The sequence below is a fragment of the Varanus komodoensis genome, unplaced genomic scaffold (genome assembly GCF_004798865.1).
Source record: "Varanus komodoensis strain SLA01 unplaced genomic scaffold, ASM479886v1 scaffold1, whole genome shotgun sequence".
Lineage (NCBI taxonomy): Eukaryota > Metazoa > Chordata > Lepidosauria > Squamata > Varanidae > Varanus > Varanus komodoensis.
The window spans coordinates 42,195,328-42,219,125 of NW_025335268.1; the positions used below are offsets into that span (position 1 = coordinate 42,195,328).

The following is a 23,798-nucleotide window of genomic DNA, read 5'->3' on the forward strand; positions in this document are numbered from 1 at the left end:
ACTTCCCAGCCCTTTCATTCTTGTGGGGGTGGGGAGGAAACCTGTTTGATTAGAAGTCAATTAATTCCAGGATTAATGGAGTTTGCAGCTATTCTAGATTGAACCATAAGTAGGTAGTGTTTTTAAAAGCCTGCTCTTAACAGAAAGCAGGACTCTTCTTTGCAAGCATGGGAAAAAGCTGTAGATTACAGAACATTCCAAAACCAATGAGGTGAATGAAAAGTAACTCAGGCAAGATTGTTAATAATATACATGTGATCATTATATATTTATTCCTCAAATCACTCCTGTCAGCTGGGTTTGCACTTCATGAAAAGCCACACAAACCCCTGGACAGAAGTTATATATGTCATGACCCCTTGCAGGTTAGGTAACCCATAATGGGGTGTTCTGCAAGATCAGCCTAAACTCACTTGTTACTAATGCAAATGTTTCTGCTTTAACCAAGACAATTCAAAGAGGAACATACTAAGGAATTTTGACTTTTTTAAAAAGCCTGAACAGAAAGAAAAGAATTACAGGTTTTAAAAGTGCTTCCCTCCTGTTTAGGCTGTAATAGTTTTAATCAGCCTTCCCTAAGTGACTGAAGAAGATGCAAGTGGCACTTTAAGACATCTGCAGAGCTCCCAAATTGGGGAAGGCTGGTTTAAATGATCATGTATTGGATTATAAGTGTGATTGATTGAAGGTTTGTGTTGTTCCCCCCCCCCCACATTCGTGTTTCAGCTCATACTAATACCTTTCCTTACTGACCAGAAGAAATAAAATACAGCTGAACTAAAAGAGCAGACACAGAGAAAAGGGTTTTAAAGAAAAAAAAAATTGATCCCGGTAACCACCAAATTCTATTATCCATTGTTAATAAACTACCAGCCCATTGGAAGTTTCTGTGTTTTGTTTGAAATCAAAGTGGTAGCTACTGTTGCATGTTTTGTTCTATTTTAAGAAAGTATGGATTTTTTTCAAATTTATACAATACAGTTTTTTAAGAATGGAAGTAACAGATAAATGTATAGTTTGATATCCAAAAGAAAAGCATGCTGGTTTGAAGAATTCTCAGAGCTTAAATTATTGTTACCAATATTTCTACTTTGGAATTCCCTCTTGCTTCTGTTGCCTGCAACAGAGAAAAGTCCCTCTGGAAATTGCCATTATGCACACTCAGGCCAATCCAAATTAAAACAATTATTTCCACAGAGAGGACCCTGGTTCAGTGAAAAGAAAAGTGAGGGAATTGTTTACTTTGTGTGCAGATACACTGCTAGATTACAAATCGTCTATAAGACCTGAGATGAATGAAATATACTTCCTTAGCTGAAACACAGAAGTGTTAAACAGAGTCTGCCAAAATCATTTAGTAATTTTCTATGGGTGGGATTTATTACTGAGTTTCTGTGTCTCTCTTCAGGGAACTAGATAATCTTTACCATCCTTATGTTTCCATTCTGCTAAAATCTGCTATTGATTAGCTGCTTCTTCTCGTTCTCTATCCCCACAGACTGTACTAATTCTTCTATCAGCATGTAATACATTTTAAGAAATATTTTAAATGCATAAATGTTTAGTGGATGAGTGTTTGTTTAGCTGTGTCTTTGCTTCCCATACAATCCATATGGGAGTTTGGGGGTTCTGAAAGCACACCCGTTACCTGAGGCAGCAGGCAATCTTTTATGCGCCTCCGAAGGTTCTCTATGCACCAGGCTGCCAGAGGGGGAGGGGAGGAGACAGTGGACCAGTTGACCCAGGTGCTTCACTGTCCAAGGGTTAACTGGTGATGGGAAACTGACAGTTCTCATGGGTTATCCTTAAAAAGAAATTAAACAGGAGAGGCCACATAGAGGACACCTTCAAATACAGGACATTCCTGAAAGTTCTTCAAATAGAGACCTGTATCGATAAACGAATTGCTGATGGGAATAAATTATACCTGTCTCAAAAAACTCTGCTGGATCTTAATTCAGTTCTGAACCCAACTCCAAATGTTGGTGCAAGTCTTTAAAGCCTTATATGGTTATGGCTGAGATTACCTTAGGAAATGGCTTTTCCCAAAGGAAGCAACATAAAATGAGATAATCTTAGTGGACGCTATTCCAAAACAAGTTGTTAGCGAAAGTCTTTGAGAGATTACACTGAAATTGATAACCTGACATGTTAGCAGATTTTTATGCTGTTTTGCTACAATGCTTTCTGTGACAAATGTGTGCTCTTAAATTGATTTAAGGTTATTTTACATTGATTTAATTGTTTTTAATTGTTGATTTTATATTATGTTGTTTGCTGGCCTAAGTACTCTCTGGAGGCATGTTTAATGGAACATAAACAGCACACACAGAGAAATTATGTGTTTATATTGGAAATGGCAATCCCACTTTCTAGACAGACACACACACAAACATACACAGAGTACTCAAGTTCTACAATAAAAAAGCAATTATATTACAAATATAAAGTACTTGTAAATGTAATAAATAAATGGCACACTCTTCCAGAATATGTAAATTGCACAGAAAAATAGTACATGGTTAGGAACATTTCTTAAATAACCATTAAGCCCATTTTGTTATGTCCAACAAAATCTTATCTTAATAGACTGAAAACAATGGAGGGATTATATGTGACAAACTGGAGGGAAATTAATTACTTAGCATAATACTTACAACTCCAATAGGAAAAGCTAAGACAGCCATCATCCAGTCACGGAGGGAAATGAGTTTTCGTAGCTGTCTTTCTTGTTCTTGGCTGTCATTTCCTTTAGTCAGAAGGCTGGAAAGATCAGTCAATACACAGATCCCAAAAAAGACTGCTTGAATAACCTGCATTAAAAATATAAATATCTTGAACACTATATGGTACATATATCCCAATAGCTTCACTGTGATGGTGGAGAAGTTTCCATTCTGGCTAGGGATTAAAATAGCAAAAGCCCAACAGTTATACCTATGTGTGCCATCCTTCCCATAAATGAAGGTCATTCCAGGACTATCACTGGATCTGACGGAGCTATATCCCCCTTATCCCTCAACAGGATCTGGATTAGGCCCCCAGCCTAGGTAAGTCTGAAACTCATGTAGCTGTTTTCTCTCCCACTGATTCCATTGGGAGGGAACATTACTGACAGAGAAAGATACCAGCGAAAATCCTCCCAAAAAACTGCATCCAACTTTCAGTATGACTGAACTGAGCCGGTAGGCCTTGAGAACTGGTGGAGCACAAGAACTCTACTTAGAAGTGTTCTGTTGGTTACAGTAAGTCACTTTCCAAGGTGTACATTAAAAAATGCCAGATAGGTAAGGAACCTCACCACGTGGGAAGCAGAGTAAGGAGGGGGGGCCACACCATAATAACATACAGCAACAATCAGGTAAACCAGGAAAGACACTCAGATGGAAATGAGGACTCAGAAAGAAATGGTGACAAAGGAATTTAGGAGCATGATGAAGGCAGAGTTAAGAGGAGGAAGTAAACAGGGAATGTATATTAAAAATCAAGGTCAGGATAAAGGGCAGATAATAATACCTGTTCATTTTGGTGTGCTTGTTGTTAGTGTCTCAAGGATATCAGAACCGGTGAACTGGAAGCAAGGAGGGCAGTGGGGGTCAGATGGACTTAGCAGTTTTGAAAGATCAGGTGAAACGTTTTGGAATCTTATGTCCAGTGATCCCTGATGAATTGATAGTTGCAGTCGCACATTCTGGCCATTTTCAGAGCTGGCGCTACAGTGCAGTACAGAGCTGACTAGCAGCTTCTTTGTCTAGTAAGTTTCTATAACATCTTTTCCAGTAAGACACCTGCAAAAGTTTCTGATTTAAGACTCCCAATTGCCTCACAGGGCACTTTTTAACCAGAAACCAGTAAGACACTATCCGTATTCATAGCTAGGTGAAAAATAATTAAACAGGATTAAGTTGGCAGCCATCCTGCATCAATGGAACAAGACAGATTGCCTACTGAACCAGCTCAACCATTTTACCCAGAATTAGTAAATGAAATTGTCTGGAACTATTCTAGACGAATAGGCTAACTCTGAATTTGCTAAGATCTGACTCATTGTTTTAGGAGCTCCCCATCCTGCATTTTGCTGTCAAATTAAATGGGTAAACTTAATCCTTGCATACAAACACATCTTTCAATCAGATTTTCTCTAGTGTTATCTGTTTAAATTTAGATCTGTATGTGTGACGTAGTGGATTTGAGAAATGAAAGCATCACATCAAATCCCGCACTACAGCAGCCAATGAGATGAGATGTCCACAGAAACTCAAAAGCAGGAACTGAGTTCAATAGTGCCCTTCCTCTCATATTTCCCCAAGAACTGGCACTTTGCCTCTGATAATCAAGGTAATATATTGCCAATATGACTAATATATGTGATTGATAGCGTTATCATCCATGAATTTGTCTAATCTCCTTGTGAAGCCATCCAAATTTTGTTGTTGTTTAGTTGCAAAGTCATGCCCAACTCTTCGCGACCCCAAATTATGGCCATCACTATATTCTGGTATAGCAAATTGCACTGATGAATTTCCTTTTATCTGCTTTTAATTTCCCAACATTTCCTAATATTAATTACACTTCTATCAGGTCTTGCCATACTTGCCTTTGTTATAAGTGAAGAAACCCCAAATGCTGCCATCTTTCCTCACAGAGCATTGCTCTAACCCCCTTGAATAAGCTGGCTTCCCTTTTCTGCAACTTTTCTACCTCTAGAAGACAGACAGGCAAGTTGCAGGAAACTAAAAAAAACACTATGCTGTAACCAGGAATATAGAGGCCATGGGGGGAATGTGAAAAATGCAAAAGGTAGGTCCTTTACATATTAACTTGAGGGTGACTGTATTACCAAAAATGTATGCATTTAAATATCACATTAAATGGTCAGCCATATTACACCCAACTGGGAATGGAGGGCCAAGACTGCTAAGATGATGAGGCAAAGTCCTAAATGTACTTCTGACAGGTATATCACTCATCTGCATACAATTAAAAGGGATATGGTTTAATCCTCATAAAACCCTGTAAGAGAGTTTAAATACTCTAATCAGAAATGTATATCTCAGGAAGTGATACTAAAAATGGTGTCATGGATAAGAAAATTTAGATACAGCCTCAGGAATACCTTTCAACAGTGAATAAAATTTATAAGCGCATGGAACACTCCAAATGCAGTGGTGGAAAACTTTATGACATCCTGTTCAATGTTGCTTGGACAAAACACTCTAGAATGTCCACTGGGGGACAATGCTACTGGCAACTTCAGGAGATATGACTTAATAAACTTTAAAAATTGTATTGAGGTTTTTGTCAAGCTATAAGGGACGAAGATTATTCCAAAATCTCTCTAGATATATCATTATAGATATACACCTGGTCCCCAGGTTAAGAACTAATTTCATTCCTTGAGAGAAGTAATAATAATTGTGTAATTTCCTGTACTTAGTCCTATATGCAATTTTGTGTAAGGTGACTTGGTTTCTTTTTCATGTTACTTTTTCTTTGTTTTCCTTCTATAAAAATAAAGAATAAATTCCATTCCTGAAAATATCTTTAAGTTGATCTTATATGTAAGTCAAACACTTCCATATACACTAAAACATCTTGAACACAATACAGTATTTTAATAATGATAATGCAGTAATAACAAAGTAACAAGTACTGAAGAGAAAGTGAGAGAATCTGTATGCATGTGTGTAGGTATACAGTACCATTCTTTTAAAAGTTTAGACAGATTTTTAAAAAGTAAAATTATTATTAAAGGTTAACACTTCATGAATGAACATGAAGCCTAACATTAACTGGATGATGATGGAGATGGGACTCCTTTAAAATTGTCCTAATTGTCACTAACTCCATGTGATTCACAACACATGCTCATGAAAACCTACTATAGATCTGCTGGCACTGTGGAACTAGTTCTGGCTTCACTGGTTGCTTTTCCCCTCCTCCTTTCCCTTTCCCCCCTCCCTCCCCCCTCCCCTCGCCACCTGCCAGCACCTGCTTGCTGTTCAAGGCTGAGCTGGGTCTTCTGGGTTTTCTTGTCTGTATGTAGGGGTTGTTCTTAACTTGGATGTTTGTAACTGGGGGACTGGGTGTAAATGATATAGATATAAACACCCACCCACTCTCTACAGGAATATATTGATTATTTCCTAATTCACAACAAACCAGGCTCCATCAGAAGTTCTGTTCTAATGAAGTCACAAAGAGAGGGAACTGTGATGATATCAGTCACTTAACCCACAATTTAGTTAAGCTAAATGCTAAGGAAAACTTGGCTAATTATGTTCTCAAATGTGTATAGGCAAGTTATGCACAATTGATTAAGACCCGCATCTTTGTAGACTGTGGAAAGATAAACATAAGCCTAACGTTCCCCCAGTTTGGTGGAAACATGCTAAACAAATGAATGTTTCATTACTCCTTATTAACATATTACGAAGACTATAAATGTCCAGCATTTTTCCAGACACTTCCTCTACAATTTCAGTAGCTTAATACTTGAGTCCTACATGGTACTGGGGAATGAAGTGGTCAGTTGAATAACTTATTTGTCCTATAACCTTTTTGGAATAACCAAATTCTCTTGGCCCAAAGGTTTGTATGATATGCTTGAATTTTATGCATGGATTGTGGTGAAGAAATATCCTCATTTATGAGCAAGTTTATGTTTTATAACAGATTAGTGTAGATCGCGTCCCTTTTTGTGGTCTAGAGAAAACAGAGTTATGGTATAACAACAGTAAGCATTCATTGTAAGGAAGCTGGAGAATTTTGTTTGGCCTCTTTTTTTAAGTGAACCACATTTGCACTGTCCAGACTAATATGCAGACCAGAATACATATTATTCTGATCTACAGAATATACTCCAGAGTCTGCACATCTCAAATTTTCACTATACACTTTTTTTGCTCAAAAATTGTACAAAATGTGCACTCTAGGAGAAGTTGTGTACCTTAATGTGAAATAGTGTACATGTTTTGAATTGCGGAATAATTTGGAAATTACATTTTCCTAGGGCAGACATCTGGAGGGTCCCACCAGTTCTGCAGAAGGGAAGTAATGTTATGAGTTCAAATGAAGACAATTGGGTTACTTGAACCCCCTCCCAATTTTCAGACTATTCATCTTATCATTTCGGGGCAACCTCATGTGCTCAGAATGACAATGGACACATGGATGCCAAGGAGGCCATTAAATCCTAAACTGGGGTTCCAGAAGCAGCCTTAGAATGAAAAATGAAGTCACCTCAGACAACTGTCCTTGTGTTCCCCCAAAACACACTGGAGGTCACCTCTGGCAGTGTGGTCAGGGAGGTTGCTGGGATGCAGAGTAGGTGGTACATCAGCAGCATCTCCAATCTGACCCTGTGAACCAAAACCAGGTATAACTTCTCAAAACCTGCTTCAAAGGGAAGTGGTTTTCTGGTGACAGTGATGGAAGATTGGTGAATCATCTCTAGCCCTCCAGTCTATGCTGATGCTGCTTCATGAACCCAGGTGGGCAAAGATGGGTCAGGTAAACGCCATCCAGCTCACCCACCCAAGTCTCAGTAACAGATGCCTGATCAACCTTCTCATCTATAATTAAATCATGAGTGAGTGCAGTCTTATTGCAGACCAATCTGGCATTACGTAGCAACATTGTAAGAGATAAGGGCTCTGTGGAGCAGCTACTCAATATATGAGAGCCGAAGGAGTCAGTAGAAGGAAAACATCATATAAACATATGTAACCTATGCAATTCTGATATCCAAATCTACTCTTCCTGCCATTTCTGTTTCAGTCCCAAATGATTGAGACAGCAGTACCACCTCCATGGGTTCTTTCACATCTTGCTGCACTAGAAATTACCTGACATTCAATATTGATTTGCTGTGCAAACATACCTTCAACCATTCCGAACACACGTACACCATTTGTCACCCAGTCATACACAATCAACCTAAATAGAACCACAAAATTTGAACTAGTGGTTATGAGCAGCCACTGGTCACAGGATATCCAGCCTGCCAGCCAACCAGACAGCATAAAAGACCACCACCTCTACTACAGTCACATCCTTATTCCAACTGTTACTTGGGTTCTCACCAACAGGGAATCCTATTTTTATCCACCATAGGCTCCCACCCTGAGCAAAAAACCAACCACAAAACTCAGGCCCATTAACCCTGTCTCTCATCCATATCTACTTGATCCATAGCTCCCTGATCCAGATCATAAGGTACTGCAGAAAACACAGATACCCAGAGACATTTCTCCCTTGAGTAGAAGGATATACTATCAACTCAAGCAGGCAGCAGCTGGAAATGGTAGCAAACGCATTTAGATCTTTCAGCGTATAAAACAAATTGCTTGAAAACCTGTCAGGTCCCATAACCTTCACCTTGCAAGTCTGCCAGATCTGCAAATCTGTTTTTCCCCTTTGAAACAATCAGAATATGATTTATTTCCTTAGATTATCGGTTATGATTCTTCTTGCCAGCTCTGTACTACTTGTATTCATTTCTCAGTCCCATGGCAGTATGCCACAAGGTGGACATATACTGAGTCTGAGAAAACATGGTTGAAGACACTATCAAGTGAATGTTATGTCAACTGCCTTGTTATCTACTGGAGGTATGATTGACTGGACCACTCTCTTTGAGATCAGATCAGTTACTGAGTGGATATGTTTCCAGCTCTCTGCTTGTAAGGCACAGAAGGGCATCTGAGGAGCAACAGCCTGATGATTCTACTGACTCCAAAGTATTTAGTTCAAGAAATCATTAATAACTAAATGGTTCTGACACAAAGAATTTCAGTATTTACATATCTATGCCAGCTGAAGGCTTCTATTCCTTTTGCAGACTTTTTATCCTTCACACTTGCTTTAGGCCACCAATTTGTTTTTCTAGGAGGGCCTAGTCCATTCTGGTCCAGCATTTCCGGACTGGCTATTTTGCTAGAATGTACAAAGCCATGTAGATACAGCAAGATAGCTGAGAAGACCTCTCTATCATTATCTTCGATCAACAGGACCCAAGGACCTACCCAGGTTGAGGAGGAGGACAGCAGCTGAACCCTGGGAAAACTATGTGATGGATGATCTGACACCACAGCAGGATTTAATCTCTCCTGACCCAGTATGCTTGGCTAGGTGACTTTGGCATTGCCCTAGGTGTGTCTCTTGGGAACTTGTGGGGGAAGAAGCTACAGTTAATTTATGCAAACAGGACTTTTTGATGCATTTTAAACATTTTTTAAATGTTTCATTAAAAATGATCTTTTTGCTTTAAAAATGGTTCTGAGCAGGATCAGAAAAATGCTTAGAACTCTGACAATATGAGGGGTGCCTCTCAAGCTCCCAAGCTTACACAAATTTAGCTTGAGATAAATTCTTTATGAAGACACCTGTTTGACACCAGAGACCATTGGTTATGCAGCTGTGGATGATTCCTTTATATTTGTTCATAACAGATTGAATCCAAACATAGCCTGCCACTGGTGGAAGGCACTTCCGCTCATAAAAGAGAGCTGACCATTTCTGCTGACTCCATCTGCAAGCCTTCATGCCAATGTCATAACTCTTAACATTTGAGGGTTTGGTTTTATTTGGAAAGAATATTAAACAAAATTAAACAAAAGTTGTTCCACACAGACCATACCATTTGTATCCATCATGTCTGTCTGTAAGAGAGACAGACAGACACTACTACTAATGGCCTGGAATCTTCTCTTGGATATAATGTAGAACAGGGGTCTCAAACTCGCGGCCCGCGGGCCAATTGCCGGGACGGGCAGGGCATGGGGGAGGGGCCCTGCGGCCTTCAAAGCGCCGGCGGCACCCGGGCCGGCCTCCGGGAGTGACGTGGGATGAGCGGCCCACCCCCACCACGGGGGTGGAATACTTGATGCGGCCCAGCCTCACCCAGACTCTACTTCCAGCAGCCCCCAGGTCAGTTGAGTTTGAGACCCCTGATGTAGAAGAACAGAACAGCCAAGTGGACAATTTCATAGCATTTTAAATAAGGACAGAAATTGTGTGCCAAAAATGTGGAAAACAGGAACACATGCGGGCACGTGAATTCCAATGTCCAAAAAATAGGGGAAGGCCCTTTCATTTTTATTCTGCTTTCAATGGAGCGTTTGTTAGCCAATCAGGCTTGGCTTTCTTGCTTTCTGCTCCACGGAAACAAAATGCCTGTAGTACAACTGCCCTGTGAGGTGATTTTGCAGGAAAGGAGGGAAATGCAGGATTCATGTGTTTGATCCAATTCTCCTTCAACTTAACACAGATGCTGTTTTTGAGAAGACTCAGTAGTCTGAGATTATTTTGAAAGAACATCCTCTGCCCCGCCCTACACCCATGTAGACTTTCCAGTTGCTCATCTGAATTGAATTCATGGTCACCACTGGCAACTACAATTGTGGACTTTTGCCTCTGTGAAACAGGCATACAAGAGTCACCTTCATAAGCACCTGTTTAAGTGGACAGCACCTTTTTTATTTTACAAAGCTCTGGTCAAATTCATTTTATAATAATGGGTCTTCTCTTCCTCTCTCCCTTCTATTGAGCTGTTCATACAAAATCGGCCTTTATTGCTTTCCATATCCTGTTTACAAGGCAGGATAATTTCATTAAATCTATATCATCCATTCAGCAAATATGTGTTTACATGGAATACATTTTTATTAGATTACATCTTTTATATTCTTTTCCAAAGCTCATTTTTGTTTGGCTCCTACTAAGCACAGCAGACTGCACCATTATTTTGACTTAAATATTAATATTACAGACAATATTACAAATGGGATCAGTGATACATCCTGGGCAGTATGCCAAGAATCAGTGAACAGTGGGAATGGCCATGCAGCAGGGTAGGTAACATTCAGGATAGTTTGTTAAGTAGGGGGAAGAAACATGCATTGCAGCTGTCTGTACTAAACTGGGCTCAAGAATCAGGTTTCCAGTGGGAGGAAAGCCCCTAACATTTTCTGAATAAATTACGTACTCAGAGATGACAAAATAAGCTTGATTTAGGTAAGATGAGTTTAGTGAAGATTTTCCCTAGTATGTAGAAATGATCCAGAAATCACATACAAAAACAATGCAACTTCTATAGCATTCAGAGAACATTGCACACTCAAATCCAAAATGAAGAAGCTTATTATTTTTTAGATATGGTGAATGTTGTGGCACAGGACTACTGGTAACATGTTATATTCATAAGTGACTTTTGAAGTGCTCCTGATTCCACTAAAAAGTGGTCCATTGACATTTAAGAAAGCATAAAGTATCAGTATATAGATTTATACGGCATTTTAGTAAAAGTTCTCAAGAACAGCATACTTTGTAGGTAAGAACAGGAAATGAAGGGATGCAGTCATTGCATTTCAAATTATTTATCCATATTTTAGGACCAAGCTGTTTAAACTAAGTTTGATTCTGAATAAGAGTTATGGGCCCCTAGCATGGTCATTTTTTTTTATGTTTGGGTGAAAAGCTCAAATAATACAAACTTTTCTTCTTCTACAAAAAAACTATGGGGCAGTGTCTAATACTAATGTTGCACCTTCCCTAGCTCTGTTGTATCCATGGAGCCCACCACCAGCACAATAGGAAGTTAGCGTTTCCTAAAGCAACCCTGGAAATGTGGAGAAATACTTTTTTTTTTTTTTTTTTTAATATCCTGCCTTTTTCCTGCAAAGGGCTCAAGGCAGCTTACATCATTCTCCTCCTCCATCTTATCCCACAACAACCCTGTGAGGTAGGTTGGGCTGAGAGTCTGGCTGGCCCAAAGTTCGTTCCATGGCCGAGCGGGGACCCAAACCTGGATCACCTGAGTCCCCGTCCCATGCTCTTAGCCACTACGCCACACTGGCTGTCCACAAATACTTGTTTCTAGAACAGGACAAGTTAACAGAGCTCCTATCTGCTAGTGCTGCTGAGCTACCCTATTCCAGAAATGTGCATTTCTGGGCTTGCATTCGGGAGTGCCAGCTTCCTGTTGTGTTAGCAGTTGGTTCCACCAGCCTGTGAGCAAATTTGGATACTACCCAAAGTCTTTCCACACATACATATACACACTTTGTCTTCCTGTTTTATTCAGTGCTGCCATTTGCCGCAGTACAAATATAAATGGGTGTTCCAAACTACATTTAAATAAAAGGAATTAGGTGTGCCTAATTCTGTACTGCACCAAAATGTAAGTTGTACTATCATTTACTGCAAATTCTCTTCCAAATTTCATCATCATCAAAAGCATGGTAGCAACAAAAAAGATTTTCTAGGCTTTTTTCCATTTTGGCAACTGGAGATCAATCTGCTACAGCAAGGATGAGAACCTAGACGCCAGATCAAGCTGGCCCTCTTGAGCCCCAAACCCAGGGTTCCAATACAACCCTGAAAAGCTCTCCAGATGGCCATGCCACCTTTTCCTGGCCCTACTCCCTTTCCATAACTGCTGATCAATTGGTGGCTTTCCAGCTTTTGCATGTTTTTTCCTCTCCGCTCTAAAACACTAAAATGCCCCTTCTAAGGCTTAGTTACTGACAATAAGAGCTTTAAGCTTATACATATGTATATATGAATTTGGGGTTGTCCTCTTTGTCTTTGGCCCCACCTAGCATCGAAATACAGCCCCTGAGAGGTTCTCCAAAAGTGAATTTGGCCCTTGACTGAAAGAGGCTCTCCATCCCCCTCCCCACTACGCAGAGGGCATAGTGACTAGAAAAGAACACCTGTCTTCAGGCAGCTGGAGTGAATCATGCTATCTGCTGAACCAGCACTGGCCCTTCATGGCTTGATGCTCCGTTGCTCCTTTCCTCAGCTGCTTCTCACAAACACCCACCAGTGAGAGCATAGTGTGCCTCCCTCTCTCAACTGCCACTCAGTACTGGAGGCTGTTGACAACTTTCCACCTCACTTCACTGGCCTTGCTGGAATGCCTCAGTCAGTCATCACTCTCTCCTCAGGCATTTGCTCACTCCCAAGCTCCTCACTGAAGCTTCCAGCTTCCATTTCAGTGCTACTCTGTGCTTCTCTGTCATTAAATCACCCCACGATGGATCACCAGCTTCTGATATCCACGCCCAATATTACTAAAACAATGTAACCATGGAACTTTCACTACCTGAGCAAAAAAATAAAATAAATAAAACATAAGGAAACCCCACTAAGTTGCAAACAAAGCAACAGAGGCACTTTGATGTCTGGAGACTTAGGATCAAAGCAGTCTCGGAGGCTGAGAGAAACACTGAGAAAGCCAAATTTTCAAACTCTTATTATTATGAAGAACTGAGAGGACAATAAATTTCTTGAAATTCCCCAAAGCAATTCCAGCTATGATGAATCAACACTAATATTCCTCTAAAAATTATCATCCTCTATGATTGTCTACCACTAATTAAGTCAGTAATAATTTCAAACACCATTTCCAGCAACATATTCTCTTTGATGTTCTCCAAAGAGGTTGTTTTTGTCCAACAGAGAAACAAGCACTTTTAAATTTTGCTTTTGATAGATCTTAAGACTTTGATCAATTCTTTATATAGCTTCAGGAAGTAAAACTTTGATATATTTATTTAATTAGCAAGAGTTGAAGAAATGTAAAGTAACAATTTGCTTGGGCTTTTCTTGACATAGCTCATTTGTGTCCTAAGGATGAGATGTTATAAAGGTGACTTAAACATTTATTTAACAGATGCAGGTTAGCTACAAGCACAAGTATTATTTTTCATTGTGTTCCTAAAGAAATATATAAGGAAATTATTTTAAACAACCCATGAAAACTGGTATCTGCAGGATACTAATAGCATGTGGCTTTCTCCACATTTAATGAATATGGATAACCTTTTCTGTCAAGTATAAACTGTTTTAAGGTTATCTGAACATTCTGGAAAAGCAAAGATTTTCTTTCTAGGCTTATGCAGAGCCACCATTGCTCCTTTCACTACAGAATAAAGTGAATGACAAAAGCAAGTAGCAAAACCCTAGCCCACTACTCAAGCTTTAACCCTAGAGACTCAAATAATAGAAATGGGCTCTGGGCTTTCTTAAATGTTCAGCTCAATTTACAAGAATAACCTTTTTCGATATAAAGAATGTTTACAGCTGACCTTGTCCCAAAGCAAGGCTCCTAATGTCTTCTTCAGAAGATAATTTGCTTTTGAATAATATTCCAAACACAGGATTCTATGTTACTCATAGCAAGAAAAGCACATTGAGGTGACCACCCCAAGCATCTATAGGAAAACATTTGCCTGGGTTGCCAGGTTTAGACACAGGCTGGGTTCCATAACCTTATAAATTCAACCTGAATTCAAGATCTGAATCAGCAATTACCAGTTGCAGAATCAGCATCAGAATGAATGCACTAGCGTTGGAAGTCCAGCTCTGTAATCTCAGCAGCTCAGCAGTCCATCTCAAAGACTGCTTCCTCACTGCTTTGCTTGCTAGTATTTTTGTATAATCTGTGCCTGAAAGCATTTCTGATTAAAGTTCGAATTTTTGGATTCCTTCAGTATTTTGTCTGTTCACAGCTAGTGAAGGTTCTGTAGTATAAGAATCCATGGATTAGAATGGGGAAATGGATAATGCTCTACACTGAAAACATGACTTAGTGTAAAAGTAAACAACTCAACTGAAATTTCAGTAAGGATTACCCCTTTCTAAAAGAAAAAATCTTTAGTATTTTCTAAATGTAGCATTTCCTGGTATTGTCTTTTAAAAAAAGATTTACAGTTTGCTTAACAAAAGCCAAATGCAGATCTAAGCTAAATTCAGAATATAACAAGGTGTTTAAATAAGGACATGAAACACGACCCCTTCACCACCATTTGTCTCTGTATTCCGCTTTGTAACTACATGAAGACACACACAGTCAACAAACCTCCTCTTCAGTGCACTTCAAGTCACTCTTCCCACACACAGCTGCCACTATTGTGCATATTTCACAGATTCCATCTGGGTGCATCAACTACCTGACTTACTTTCAGACAACAAAAAGGCACATCCAATTCATACATGCCCTATTGCTGGTGCTTTGGATTGTTTGAAAGGAAAGAACCTTCATTATTGTGTTCTTTGTTAAGCCAAACAGTTTCAAATAACAAATCAACAAATAATGGGTTTGTTCTAATGATGACAGGACAATTAAATCTCCACTACTAAGGCTGCATACTTTTGTATCTGACAACATCAATTTTTGGAAAGTTCTTTTGGGAGCTTCTGAAAACTTCATGAATAAGAATGTGCTCAACACAAGTCAACAGAACAATAATTCGTACACTTTGGAGTCAGATTATACTAGCTATGACAATTCTAGCTTGAGTATTTGTCCCAGTGAACTCTTCCAGTTAATATATTACTGACAGAGGATTCTCATTTATTTGAATACCACTGAATCTCTCATTAAAACCATTAAAGTGGTTTATCTTATACATAAGGCCCCCTTGCCTGTTTGCACAAGAAATCATTCTACCAATGATGCTGAAAGAAGTAATCCCCCCACCTTTTGTGGGAAACGTTAGCTTCTTTGTGAATCCAGAGTCCATTACTTTCGTTTCCACTCTCATCTCATGTGTTTGCATGTCATGGAACCAATGCTTTTCACATACTAAAGAGGAAAAGATGGAGTGGTGACCACCAGCTTGAATGGTTTCAGAAGATTAGACAAATAAGGCTATTAATGTTACTGGTCATGATGGGTATATGTACCACCAGTACCAGAGACATTTTGCCTCTCAATTCCAGTTGCTTGGGAACATGCGTTGGAGAGTGCTCATATTCTGGTTGGGGACTTCCGATAGACATCTATGATCAGGGCTTGGTCTGACTGGTTTGATCCAGCAGGGCACTTATGGTCATGCCAAGCAGGCCTGGAAATGAAGGGGCAAGGGCATAGAAAACAAGCTGCAACTACCACAGAAACAGCCTAGAAACTGAGTGACAATGCAGCACCTGCTATGACAAGGATGCAGGCTCCCATTTTGAGCAAGAGGGAAATGAACCTATTCTTTTGTGCAAGGATGTGCCAATCTCTAAGCCAGGGGTGCAGAGAATCTCTTTTATCCACAGGGCTGGATTGGATTACACAGTTCTCAAGCACCACATTCCAGTGCTGGGCAAAACAAAAGATAAAAAGGTCATAACCAAAGGCAAGAGAGGTGGGGCCCAAAATACCAGTATTTGAGCTTAAAGCTCTTGCTGCCAGTAACTAAGCACTAGGACAAATATTTCAGCCTTCTGGAATGGGGGGGGGGGGGGGGGAAGGACTGCATAGAAGCAGGAAATCATCAACTGAGTGGTGCTTGGGGGAAAAGGGGTGAAGGCACGGTATAAGGGTATGACCAGCATGGGGACACTGGAAGGCCAGAATGGAACCTCAGCCAGGTCAAATCTCACCCTTGAACCTGAGGTTCAGCAGCCCTGTGCTATACACATTCCTTCCATGTAGGTAGGATTTTTCTATCAGGATAAGGCACAACATTTTAATAGAACTGAAGGAAGAGGAAGAAGGCGTTGTAGCAAAGGCCTTGGGAGGCAGGGAAGGGCTAATTAGAAATTATTTGGTTTAGGAGTCATTCCAGATGTCAGGGATAAGGGAGTGATTCACGCTTCTAGGCATTTTGCCGAAGATGGGCCCAGGGACATCTGGCTAAGGCTGTTAATGGTGAGAACTGCTGGCAGCTGAAAAGGATGAGACCCCATGCATTGGTTGGCTGGCTGGCATAATTGCATTACTCTGGAGACTCCTGCTGGATCCTGACCTAGTGAAAGGTGTTACTCTGTGACCAGCTGCTGAAATCTTCACAACAAGGGGGGCTATGTTAGGTAACTCATAGCTAGCTTTATTTTATTTTTTTTATTCTCATGGTGCAATGAGTCCAGGTGCTTGGGATGGGGACATTAGATGTTCCTGATGCTTTGTATTATTGCTGCTACCCACACGCTCGTTCCCCTTTCTTTTCTGTAGCCCAGTCCCACTCTCCCTCTTCTACTGTGTTAATAAACACTTTTAATGTGATCTGGTGTTTGGGTGAATTGTGATGATTAATCTGCTGTCATGGCTGCAGGGGCTGAGCTTGGTTATTGGGTATGTTTCATTCAGCAATGGGGATGGAGAAGAGCTTCTCTTATCTTCTGCTACAGGTATAAAGAAGAATGTTTCTAGGGAAGCACCATCAAGATCATTTAGTTTAATTTCAAATACAATCAGAGTAATAGTTAGATAAAGCCTGCTAGAAAGGGAAGCTGTCTGCTGTTGAGAGCCCAACAGCAGCTTTGGGTATGGATGGTCTCCAACTATACTACAAAACAGAAGTGACCAGATGAACCAAATGTTGAAATGATGTTGGCAATCAGACCACCATTTCAGTCAGGATTGGCACAGAAACAGCTTGGTCACCCAACATGACAACGTGTGTAAGAGAAACTCAGGGGAATGTGACCTGGTTGATTTTCCTCAGTCTCTCTCAGCACTTTCACTACTCCCAGATCATACTGTCCTTCTGGTGCAAATGTTTTGAGCCAAGAATGGGGGATACTGCATTGCAGGGATTCCACTCCTTGTTGGATGGTAAGCTCCAGAAAGTGGTTTTTGGGGGATACTGCTTGGCCTGATGGATTCTCCAGAATGGGGTTCTGTTGGGGCGGGGGTTGCCCCCATGCTATTTAACACAGAAAACTGACTGGGGACATCCAGCATTTTGGACCATGCTGTCAATGGCATGCTGATGACAAACAGCTGTATTTCACCTTCTCATCTTCATCAGGTGAGGCTACGGATATACTGGATTAATGAATTGGATTAATGCCTGCTTGCAACAGTGGACTGGACAGGAGCAAATGGAAGTGCAATTCAGACAAGACTGAATTGCTGGTAGTGGATGTGCTTCTAACCAGACAGATGTTCATTCTGTTTTGTATGGGGTTGCCCTCCTTAAAGGAATTTGTCCTAATTCAAAAAAAGGCAGTGCTTTTTGAAAAGGTAACATGCATAGCCCAGATTTATAATCTCATTTTTGTTTATGTTGATCATCTCATCATCTTCATTTGCATATTGATTCTGGATTAAACCTAGCTGGAAGAATGTGGTTTGTAAGGTGGCAACAACGGTTAGGGCCATCTCACTGATGGCCCCCCAGTTACAGAATCCTCTCCTCACAGAGGCCCAACCTTAGGCCAACACTGTCATCATTTTGGGAATTCATGTCAGTTGTTTTTATCAGCTCTATTGTTGCACTGTAGCTGCTCTAGTTTTTCAAACTGAATATAAATAAATGTTGCAATTTAAAAATTTTAGACTGTGAGCTTATTATCTTGTATTTGTGATTTATAATTTTAAACACTCAGATATTGGGTGGTATAGAGATGAAATTATCAAGCAGAAATAAATAAAAACAAAACCAACATAGCATATAGTTTGGCATTTGGTGCTGGAATAAAAGGAAAGTGATTTTTAAAAATAGCTACATGAGCAGTGGTTGAAATCCATTAACATGCAAAATGATTACATATGTGAGTTGTTAAATATAGCTTGTTCTTTCTAGTAAACTTTAATCTTTCTTCCAGTGGCTAGAAAATGCTACAGAAAGGCTTAAGTGGATCACACTGATAACACACTTAGACCTTTGGAGAAAATATGCTGCAGTGCTTGATTGCAGTGGATCAATTAATAATCAAAGCATCACTAGAACTATCTTAAGAACAATTCAAGTGTTTGCTGTCACATTTACAGGCAAAATATTTGACTGTCTTGCACACTGTGGAATACAGAAATGATTGGGCAGCAAGCACAGTTGCTTCTGAGCTTTATCCAGTAGAAGAAGGTGCATCTTCTGCCCCCTGATTCATCAGGGAGCAATGATGGAGAAGCAACAACAGGAGTACAGTGATAGAACACTCAAAGTGAACTTAACAGAATATGGGGAAGAGTCCATTTTAGAGGCCAGTCTGTAAAGGAAAGAGCCCTTCTCTATAACTGCTGAATTGCTGCAGTGCTCTCCACTGGAGCTTTCCAAGTGATGTGTTGTGCACTTCAGTTTATTACCAGGCCAATGTTAAAGACTCCCTGAAAGCCCATCATGACTAATCTTCTAAATGTTTAAAGTAGAGAGGTAGGGAGTGTGTAGCCCCCCCAGATGTTATTGGACTGTAACTTCCATCAACCCTAGCCAGCATAGCCAACAGTGAAAGAGAATGGGAGATACAGTCCAACAACATCTGGAGGACAATGCATTCTGCATCCTTGGTTTAAATATTAAAATTAGTTGTATCAGCCATGTCACTTTAACAAAAGTGCTACAAGTGAATAAGCTCAAAAAACAATCTAGTCAGGTATCACTGGATTAATTTCAATTAATTTTATTAATTTCAATGGCTGTGGCCAGGTACTCAGAGAAGTATGAACTTCCACTATAAAAAGCTTACATTAGTGATCAAAGAAGGTTCATGTTTGGATATAATCAATAGTCCCATGAAATGGGTAGTGGTCCTAATTACCTAGAAGGAAGTAGTACTTACCTTCATTCTGAATTAAAATTTAAGTTTATAGTTAGCTTTCATTTCCTCCTTGGAGTCAGCTGTGGTTGCTGTTTTGTTTTGAAATTCCCAAGGTAGTGGTAGTGTTGGATTAACTACAGCAGCTCAAGGCTGCAGTAGGGATTAAATCCTAGGATCCTTCCAAGGATTAGAGCAGATTTGGATTGAGTGAAGGGAGGGAAGTCCTCTCCTCCCTTCACTTAAAATGGAGGTTGACACTTGCAGTAGCTTTACACCAGCAGAGCTCTTCTGTGCTGCAGGAGGGAGCTTCTGCCCAATCCAAACCATCAGCAGCAGGCAGATCTGATGCTTAGAATTGCTCTATTTCCTGGGTGATTAAAATAAAAGAAATCCTAGCATTTCTTAGATGTTTCTATGAAAATTAATCCCTTGTATTGAGAAATATCAGGAAAATATTTAAAACCTTTTTCTGAAGCATGCACCCATTTTTTAAGGTCTTGGTAGCATTTAACTCTCTTGGCAGATACTGTAATTAAAATAACTACAAGCTCTTTGCTTTCCAAAATCAGGTGATCTGATGAATAAAAATTTAATATGGAATTAGAGATTTCCCCTTCTACACCACTTTTATTTTCATTTCAACTATGTTACAGGAAAGAATTCATATCTAACTAATTTGTTGCTTTATTTTCCCTTGCCCTATACATTGGCCATGGAGAGTGCAAATTTAAGTTTTGTTATCAAAACTTTTCTTATCAAGTTTTGCATCTTATACAGGCTTGAGCTTCACATTCTTCCTGCTGGGTTTAATCCAGAATCAATATGCAAATGATGATGAGATGATCAACATAAACAAAAATGAGATTATAAATCTGGGCTATGCATGTTACTTTTTCAAAAAGCACTGCCTTTTTTTGAATTAGGAGATATATGAACAGAGGAACAGAAAAGTGGTAGGATAGGGACTACCAAACCATGAAGTCATCACTTCAGGCAGAATTTGCAGGTCGTGTTGCACTCACAACGGCAGCGGGCAGCTCACATGTATGTATTTTATTTACAATTACCTGCAAGTCAGGTGTTGGGCACAGTAAGCTTCAACAGTGCTGTTGAGAGGCAGCCCTTAGGCAACTGGTCAGGATGGCGCATACACTTCTCAATTTAGCATTGGAACACTATATAGTAATCTAGAAACAGAATTCAAGCCAAGAACACCTATTTAGGAACCTAATTCCTAACAGAATGGCTAACTATATAAAATCACAGTCCTTGATAACACAGATTTATGAGACAAGTATTTATTTTTGGCCAGACTCCACACAAATAAGCCACTGTTCAAAATCTTGCAACAGCACAGCAGCAAACCTGGGTGTTCCATGAGTGCAATGAGGGCAGCCTATCTGCATGCTGTTATTAGCTACAGAAGGCTGCGGCCTTGTCATCAGACTTTGGAACAAGCTTTCTGTTTAATTTACACTGTCAGCATTGACCTCTAGACACATACAGAAACATAACATTTATACTATTAAGTTGTTGACTATGCATGCACATCTCTGATTGCAGCATCCATAGTTACAGTTAGTAAATCTGGGTCAACAAGACTTTCAAACATTAACCTCTAATTTGTTTTAATTATTCAAATAAGCATTAAATAATTATTGGCCAATATGTTTCTTCATATGGTTGCTAATTTATCCAAGGGCAAATTTATAGAGATTCCCTCCAGCACAGAAAAAGGTGTAAAACCAAGACAGCAAAGGGATCATTCTGATGGTTGGGCTGATTCATTATTCTAGGATAAGCAATATACAGTTTTCTTTTCTTCTTTTTCTACACACAAAGCCGCTGCTGCCCTTCATTGATAGTGCTATGCTAAATATCAGACTTTCGGCTAGTGTGGTTAAACCAGAGTGCTATTTTGGAGAAAAATGGTGATTTTGCCTAAATTTTCATGTTCACATATCTGAAATTAATGGGATTCCATGGCATGAGAGGACATAAAACACTATAGAACATTTTCCCTTCCTTTGCTCCCCCAAACTGCAGTTCCTCCAAATTTCCTCCAGAGAGTCACCTAACACACCAATGTAATTTGGTGGGAAGGGAGAACTATTCCACCAGCAAAGTCTGTTCTACTGCTGGACAGACACATCTGGGTACAGCCATAATATTTAAGCAATCTTCTCAAACATTTTAACTAATCGTCCACAAGAGGAAAGTTAAAACTGTGGGTATGATCCAACTCTACAAGGGCACAATTGTGCACATGAGGCTGAATCCAGACCTGCCTCTTCACAGATGGAATGGCTCCTTCCAGCACAGTATTCCCTCTAGAGTTATGGTGGCAAACATATGGCATGCGTGCTGCAGTGGGCATGCAGAGCCCTCTCTGTCAGCATGTGAACCAAGTCTCCCCAGCATCTGAGCATCGGATAACAGTGCACATGGGGCCACGTGCATGCTTGGAAAGGAGTAGCAGCGCATGGCCAGTCAGTGCACTGCCAAGGAGAGAGAGAGAGAGAGAGAGAGAGAGAGAGAGAGAGGGAGAGAGAGAGAGAGAGAGAGAGAGAGAGAGAGATTTGCTTGGACTAGCTGTGAGTTTTAATACATTTGTTTTAACACACGATTTTAGCTTTGAGTTTTCTTATGAAAAATTGAAACGAAGTATGAGCCAATGTTTGACAAATTGTCAGCAAAGATCACATTAATTGTGCAAAAGCATGCCAAATGCAAACTTTTACCTTTCAATAAAAAGCTGTTTATATCATTGAAAGCTCTGTTGTTGTTGTTTTTCTTTTAAGACAAAAGATGATAATGCATGAGTTTTTTTCTAAACTAAAACCTCAGTATTCAGGTTTTATTGCAGTGTTGGCACTTTGTGATAAATAAGTGGGTTTGGGGTTGTAGTTTGGGCACTCAGCCTCCAAAAGGTTCACCATCACTGTCTAGAGGAAGAGTGTTGATTTGCACTAAATCCCTCTTCCTCTTGATGGCCTGAACACCATCTTCCAAGTGATTCCAGAGGGTTCCCAAACCGCCCAAGCAGCTTTTCACAGGATGATGCAAGCAGGAAAGCAAAATCCACCGTCCTGTTCCTTCTAGCATAAAAGGCACTCTACTAAGCACAAATCTGGATCTGACCCATTGGAATGGATCAGCATGGACACCAATGAAGCCTTAACCACATCCTTATACATAAGTTATGTCCCCCTATAGCAGTGCTTCTCAACTGGGGTTCCCTGAAAGGTCAATGGGCATTCTGCAAGATATTGTGATTTCAGATTCAGGCGTGTGTATGTTTATAAAATAAACAGACACATTAATTAAGAACCCTTCTGTTCACCCCAGTTGCCTAGGAAGTGGAGAGTCCCTGCCCACAAGGGAAGGAACCATGGTGGGAAGTGCATCTGTCTCAGGCTCATGGGGAGTGGTGTGGTGGTGATTCTGTGTGCCCAGCATTAAACAGCCAATAAATGTCCTTATTTCACACCCTCCTTTCATCACACCCCCCCCCCGCGATTTATAGATGGGTGCTGGCCACTGTGACGAAGGAGTGAGAAACAGACCCTAGTTGGTGTGTAGCAGGAGGAAGTGATGGTCCACTGGTGAAATTCCAATGGGCAGAGGTGGTCTATCTCTGGGGTATGGTGCTGGGACAAAGAAGAGCAGGCTGCTGCCTTTGTTCCTGGCTGGTAGACCCTTCCACAGGCAGGTCAGGCTGGGCTAGAGGGGCCCTTCCCTCTTAATCTACAAAGCAGTTTTCAAGGAGGGGTGGCAGGGTACTATGTCACATTGATACAATAAATAACAACAATATACTAAGATTAAATGTGGTACTTCTGAGTGTATGGGCACAGATTGGACTGAGGGTTTCTTAAACTTTGGCAGATGCTTCAAAATTACCCTTTGGTAACTAGATGCCCAAACTTCAACTCAGAATTAAGTATTTGTGCAGCAAAAAATTAGCACAGTTTCACAGTAAAGAAGTCAATTTCATTTATTTTGCTTTCAAAATTAACATTGTCTGGACCAATATTTTTGTTCATATTGCTTTATTTTATGGTTTTCAGTAACTGTACTATTCAAATTCATCAACAAATATTCGTGCTGTACATAGATCAATTTTTGACCTTCATTTACTTTAAATCTGGGATCTAGATTTATAATAATTTTTATGCAGAGGTTCCCTGAGACAGGAGAAGCATTTTAAGAGTTCCTCCAAGATATAAAGTTTGAGAAAGGCTGTCCTATCTAAAAAGAGTATCTAAAAGTGTGTGTGTGTGTGTGTGTGTGTGTGTGTGTGTGTGTGAGAGAGAGAG

At 40.1% G+C, this 23,798-nt stretch overlaps 1 protein-coding gene across 4 annotated transcripts in view; it reads right to left on the bottom strand.

Moving 5' to 3' along the window:
• The window catches only part of AIG1 (androgen induced 1), a 105,716-nt gene that overhangs the window by 67,495 nt on the left and 14,423 nt on the right, over positions 1–23,798 (bottom strand). For all 4 annotated transcript variants that reach the window (XR_006414014.1, XM_044423422.1, XM_044423412.1 and 1 more), the window contains exon 2: positions 2,658–2,813. Coding sequence is in view for 3 of the 4 variants with exons in the window: in XM_044423422.1 (XP_044279357.1) it covers positions 2,658–2,813 (156 nt within the window). In the remaining variant the exon portion in view is untranslated. The remainder of the gene's footprint in view (positions 1–2,657; positions 2,814–23,798) is intronic.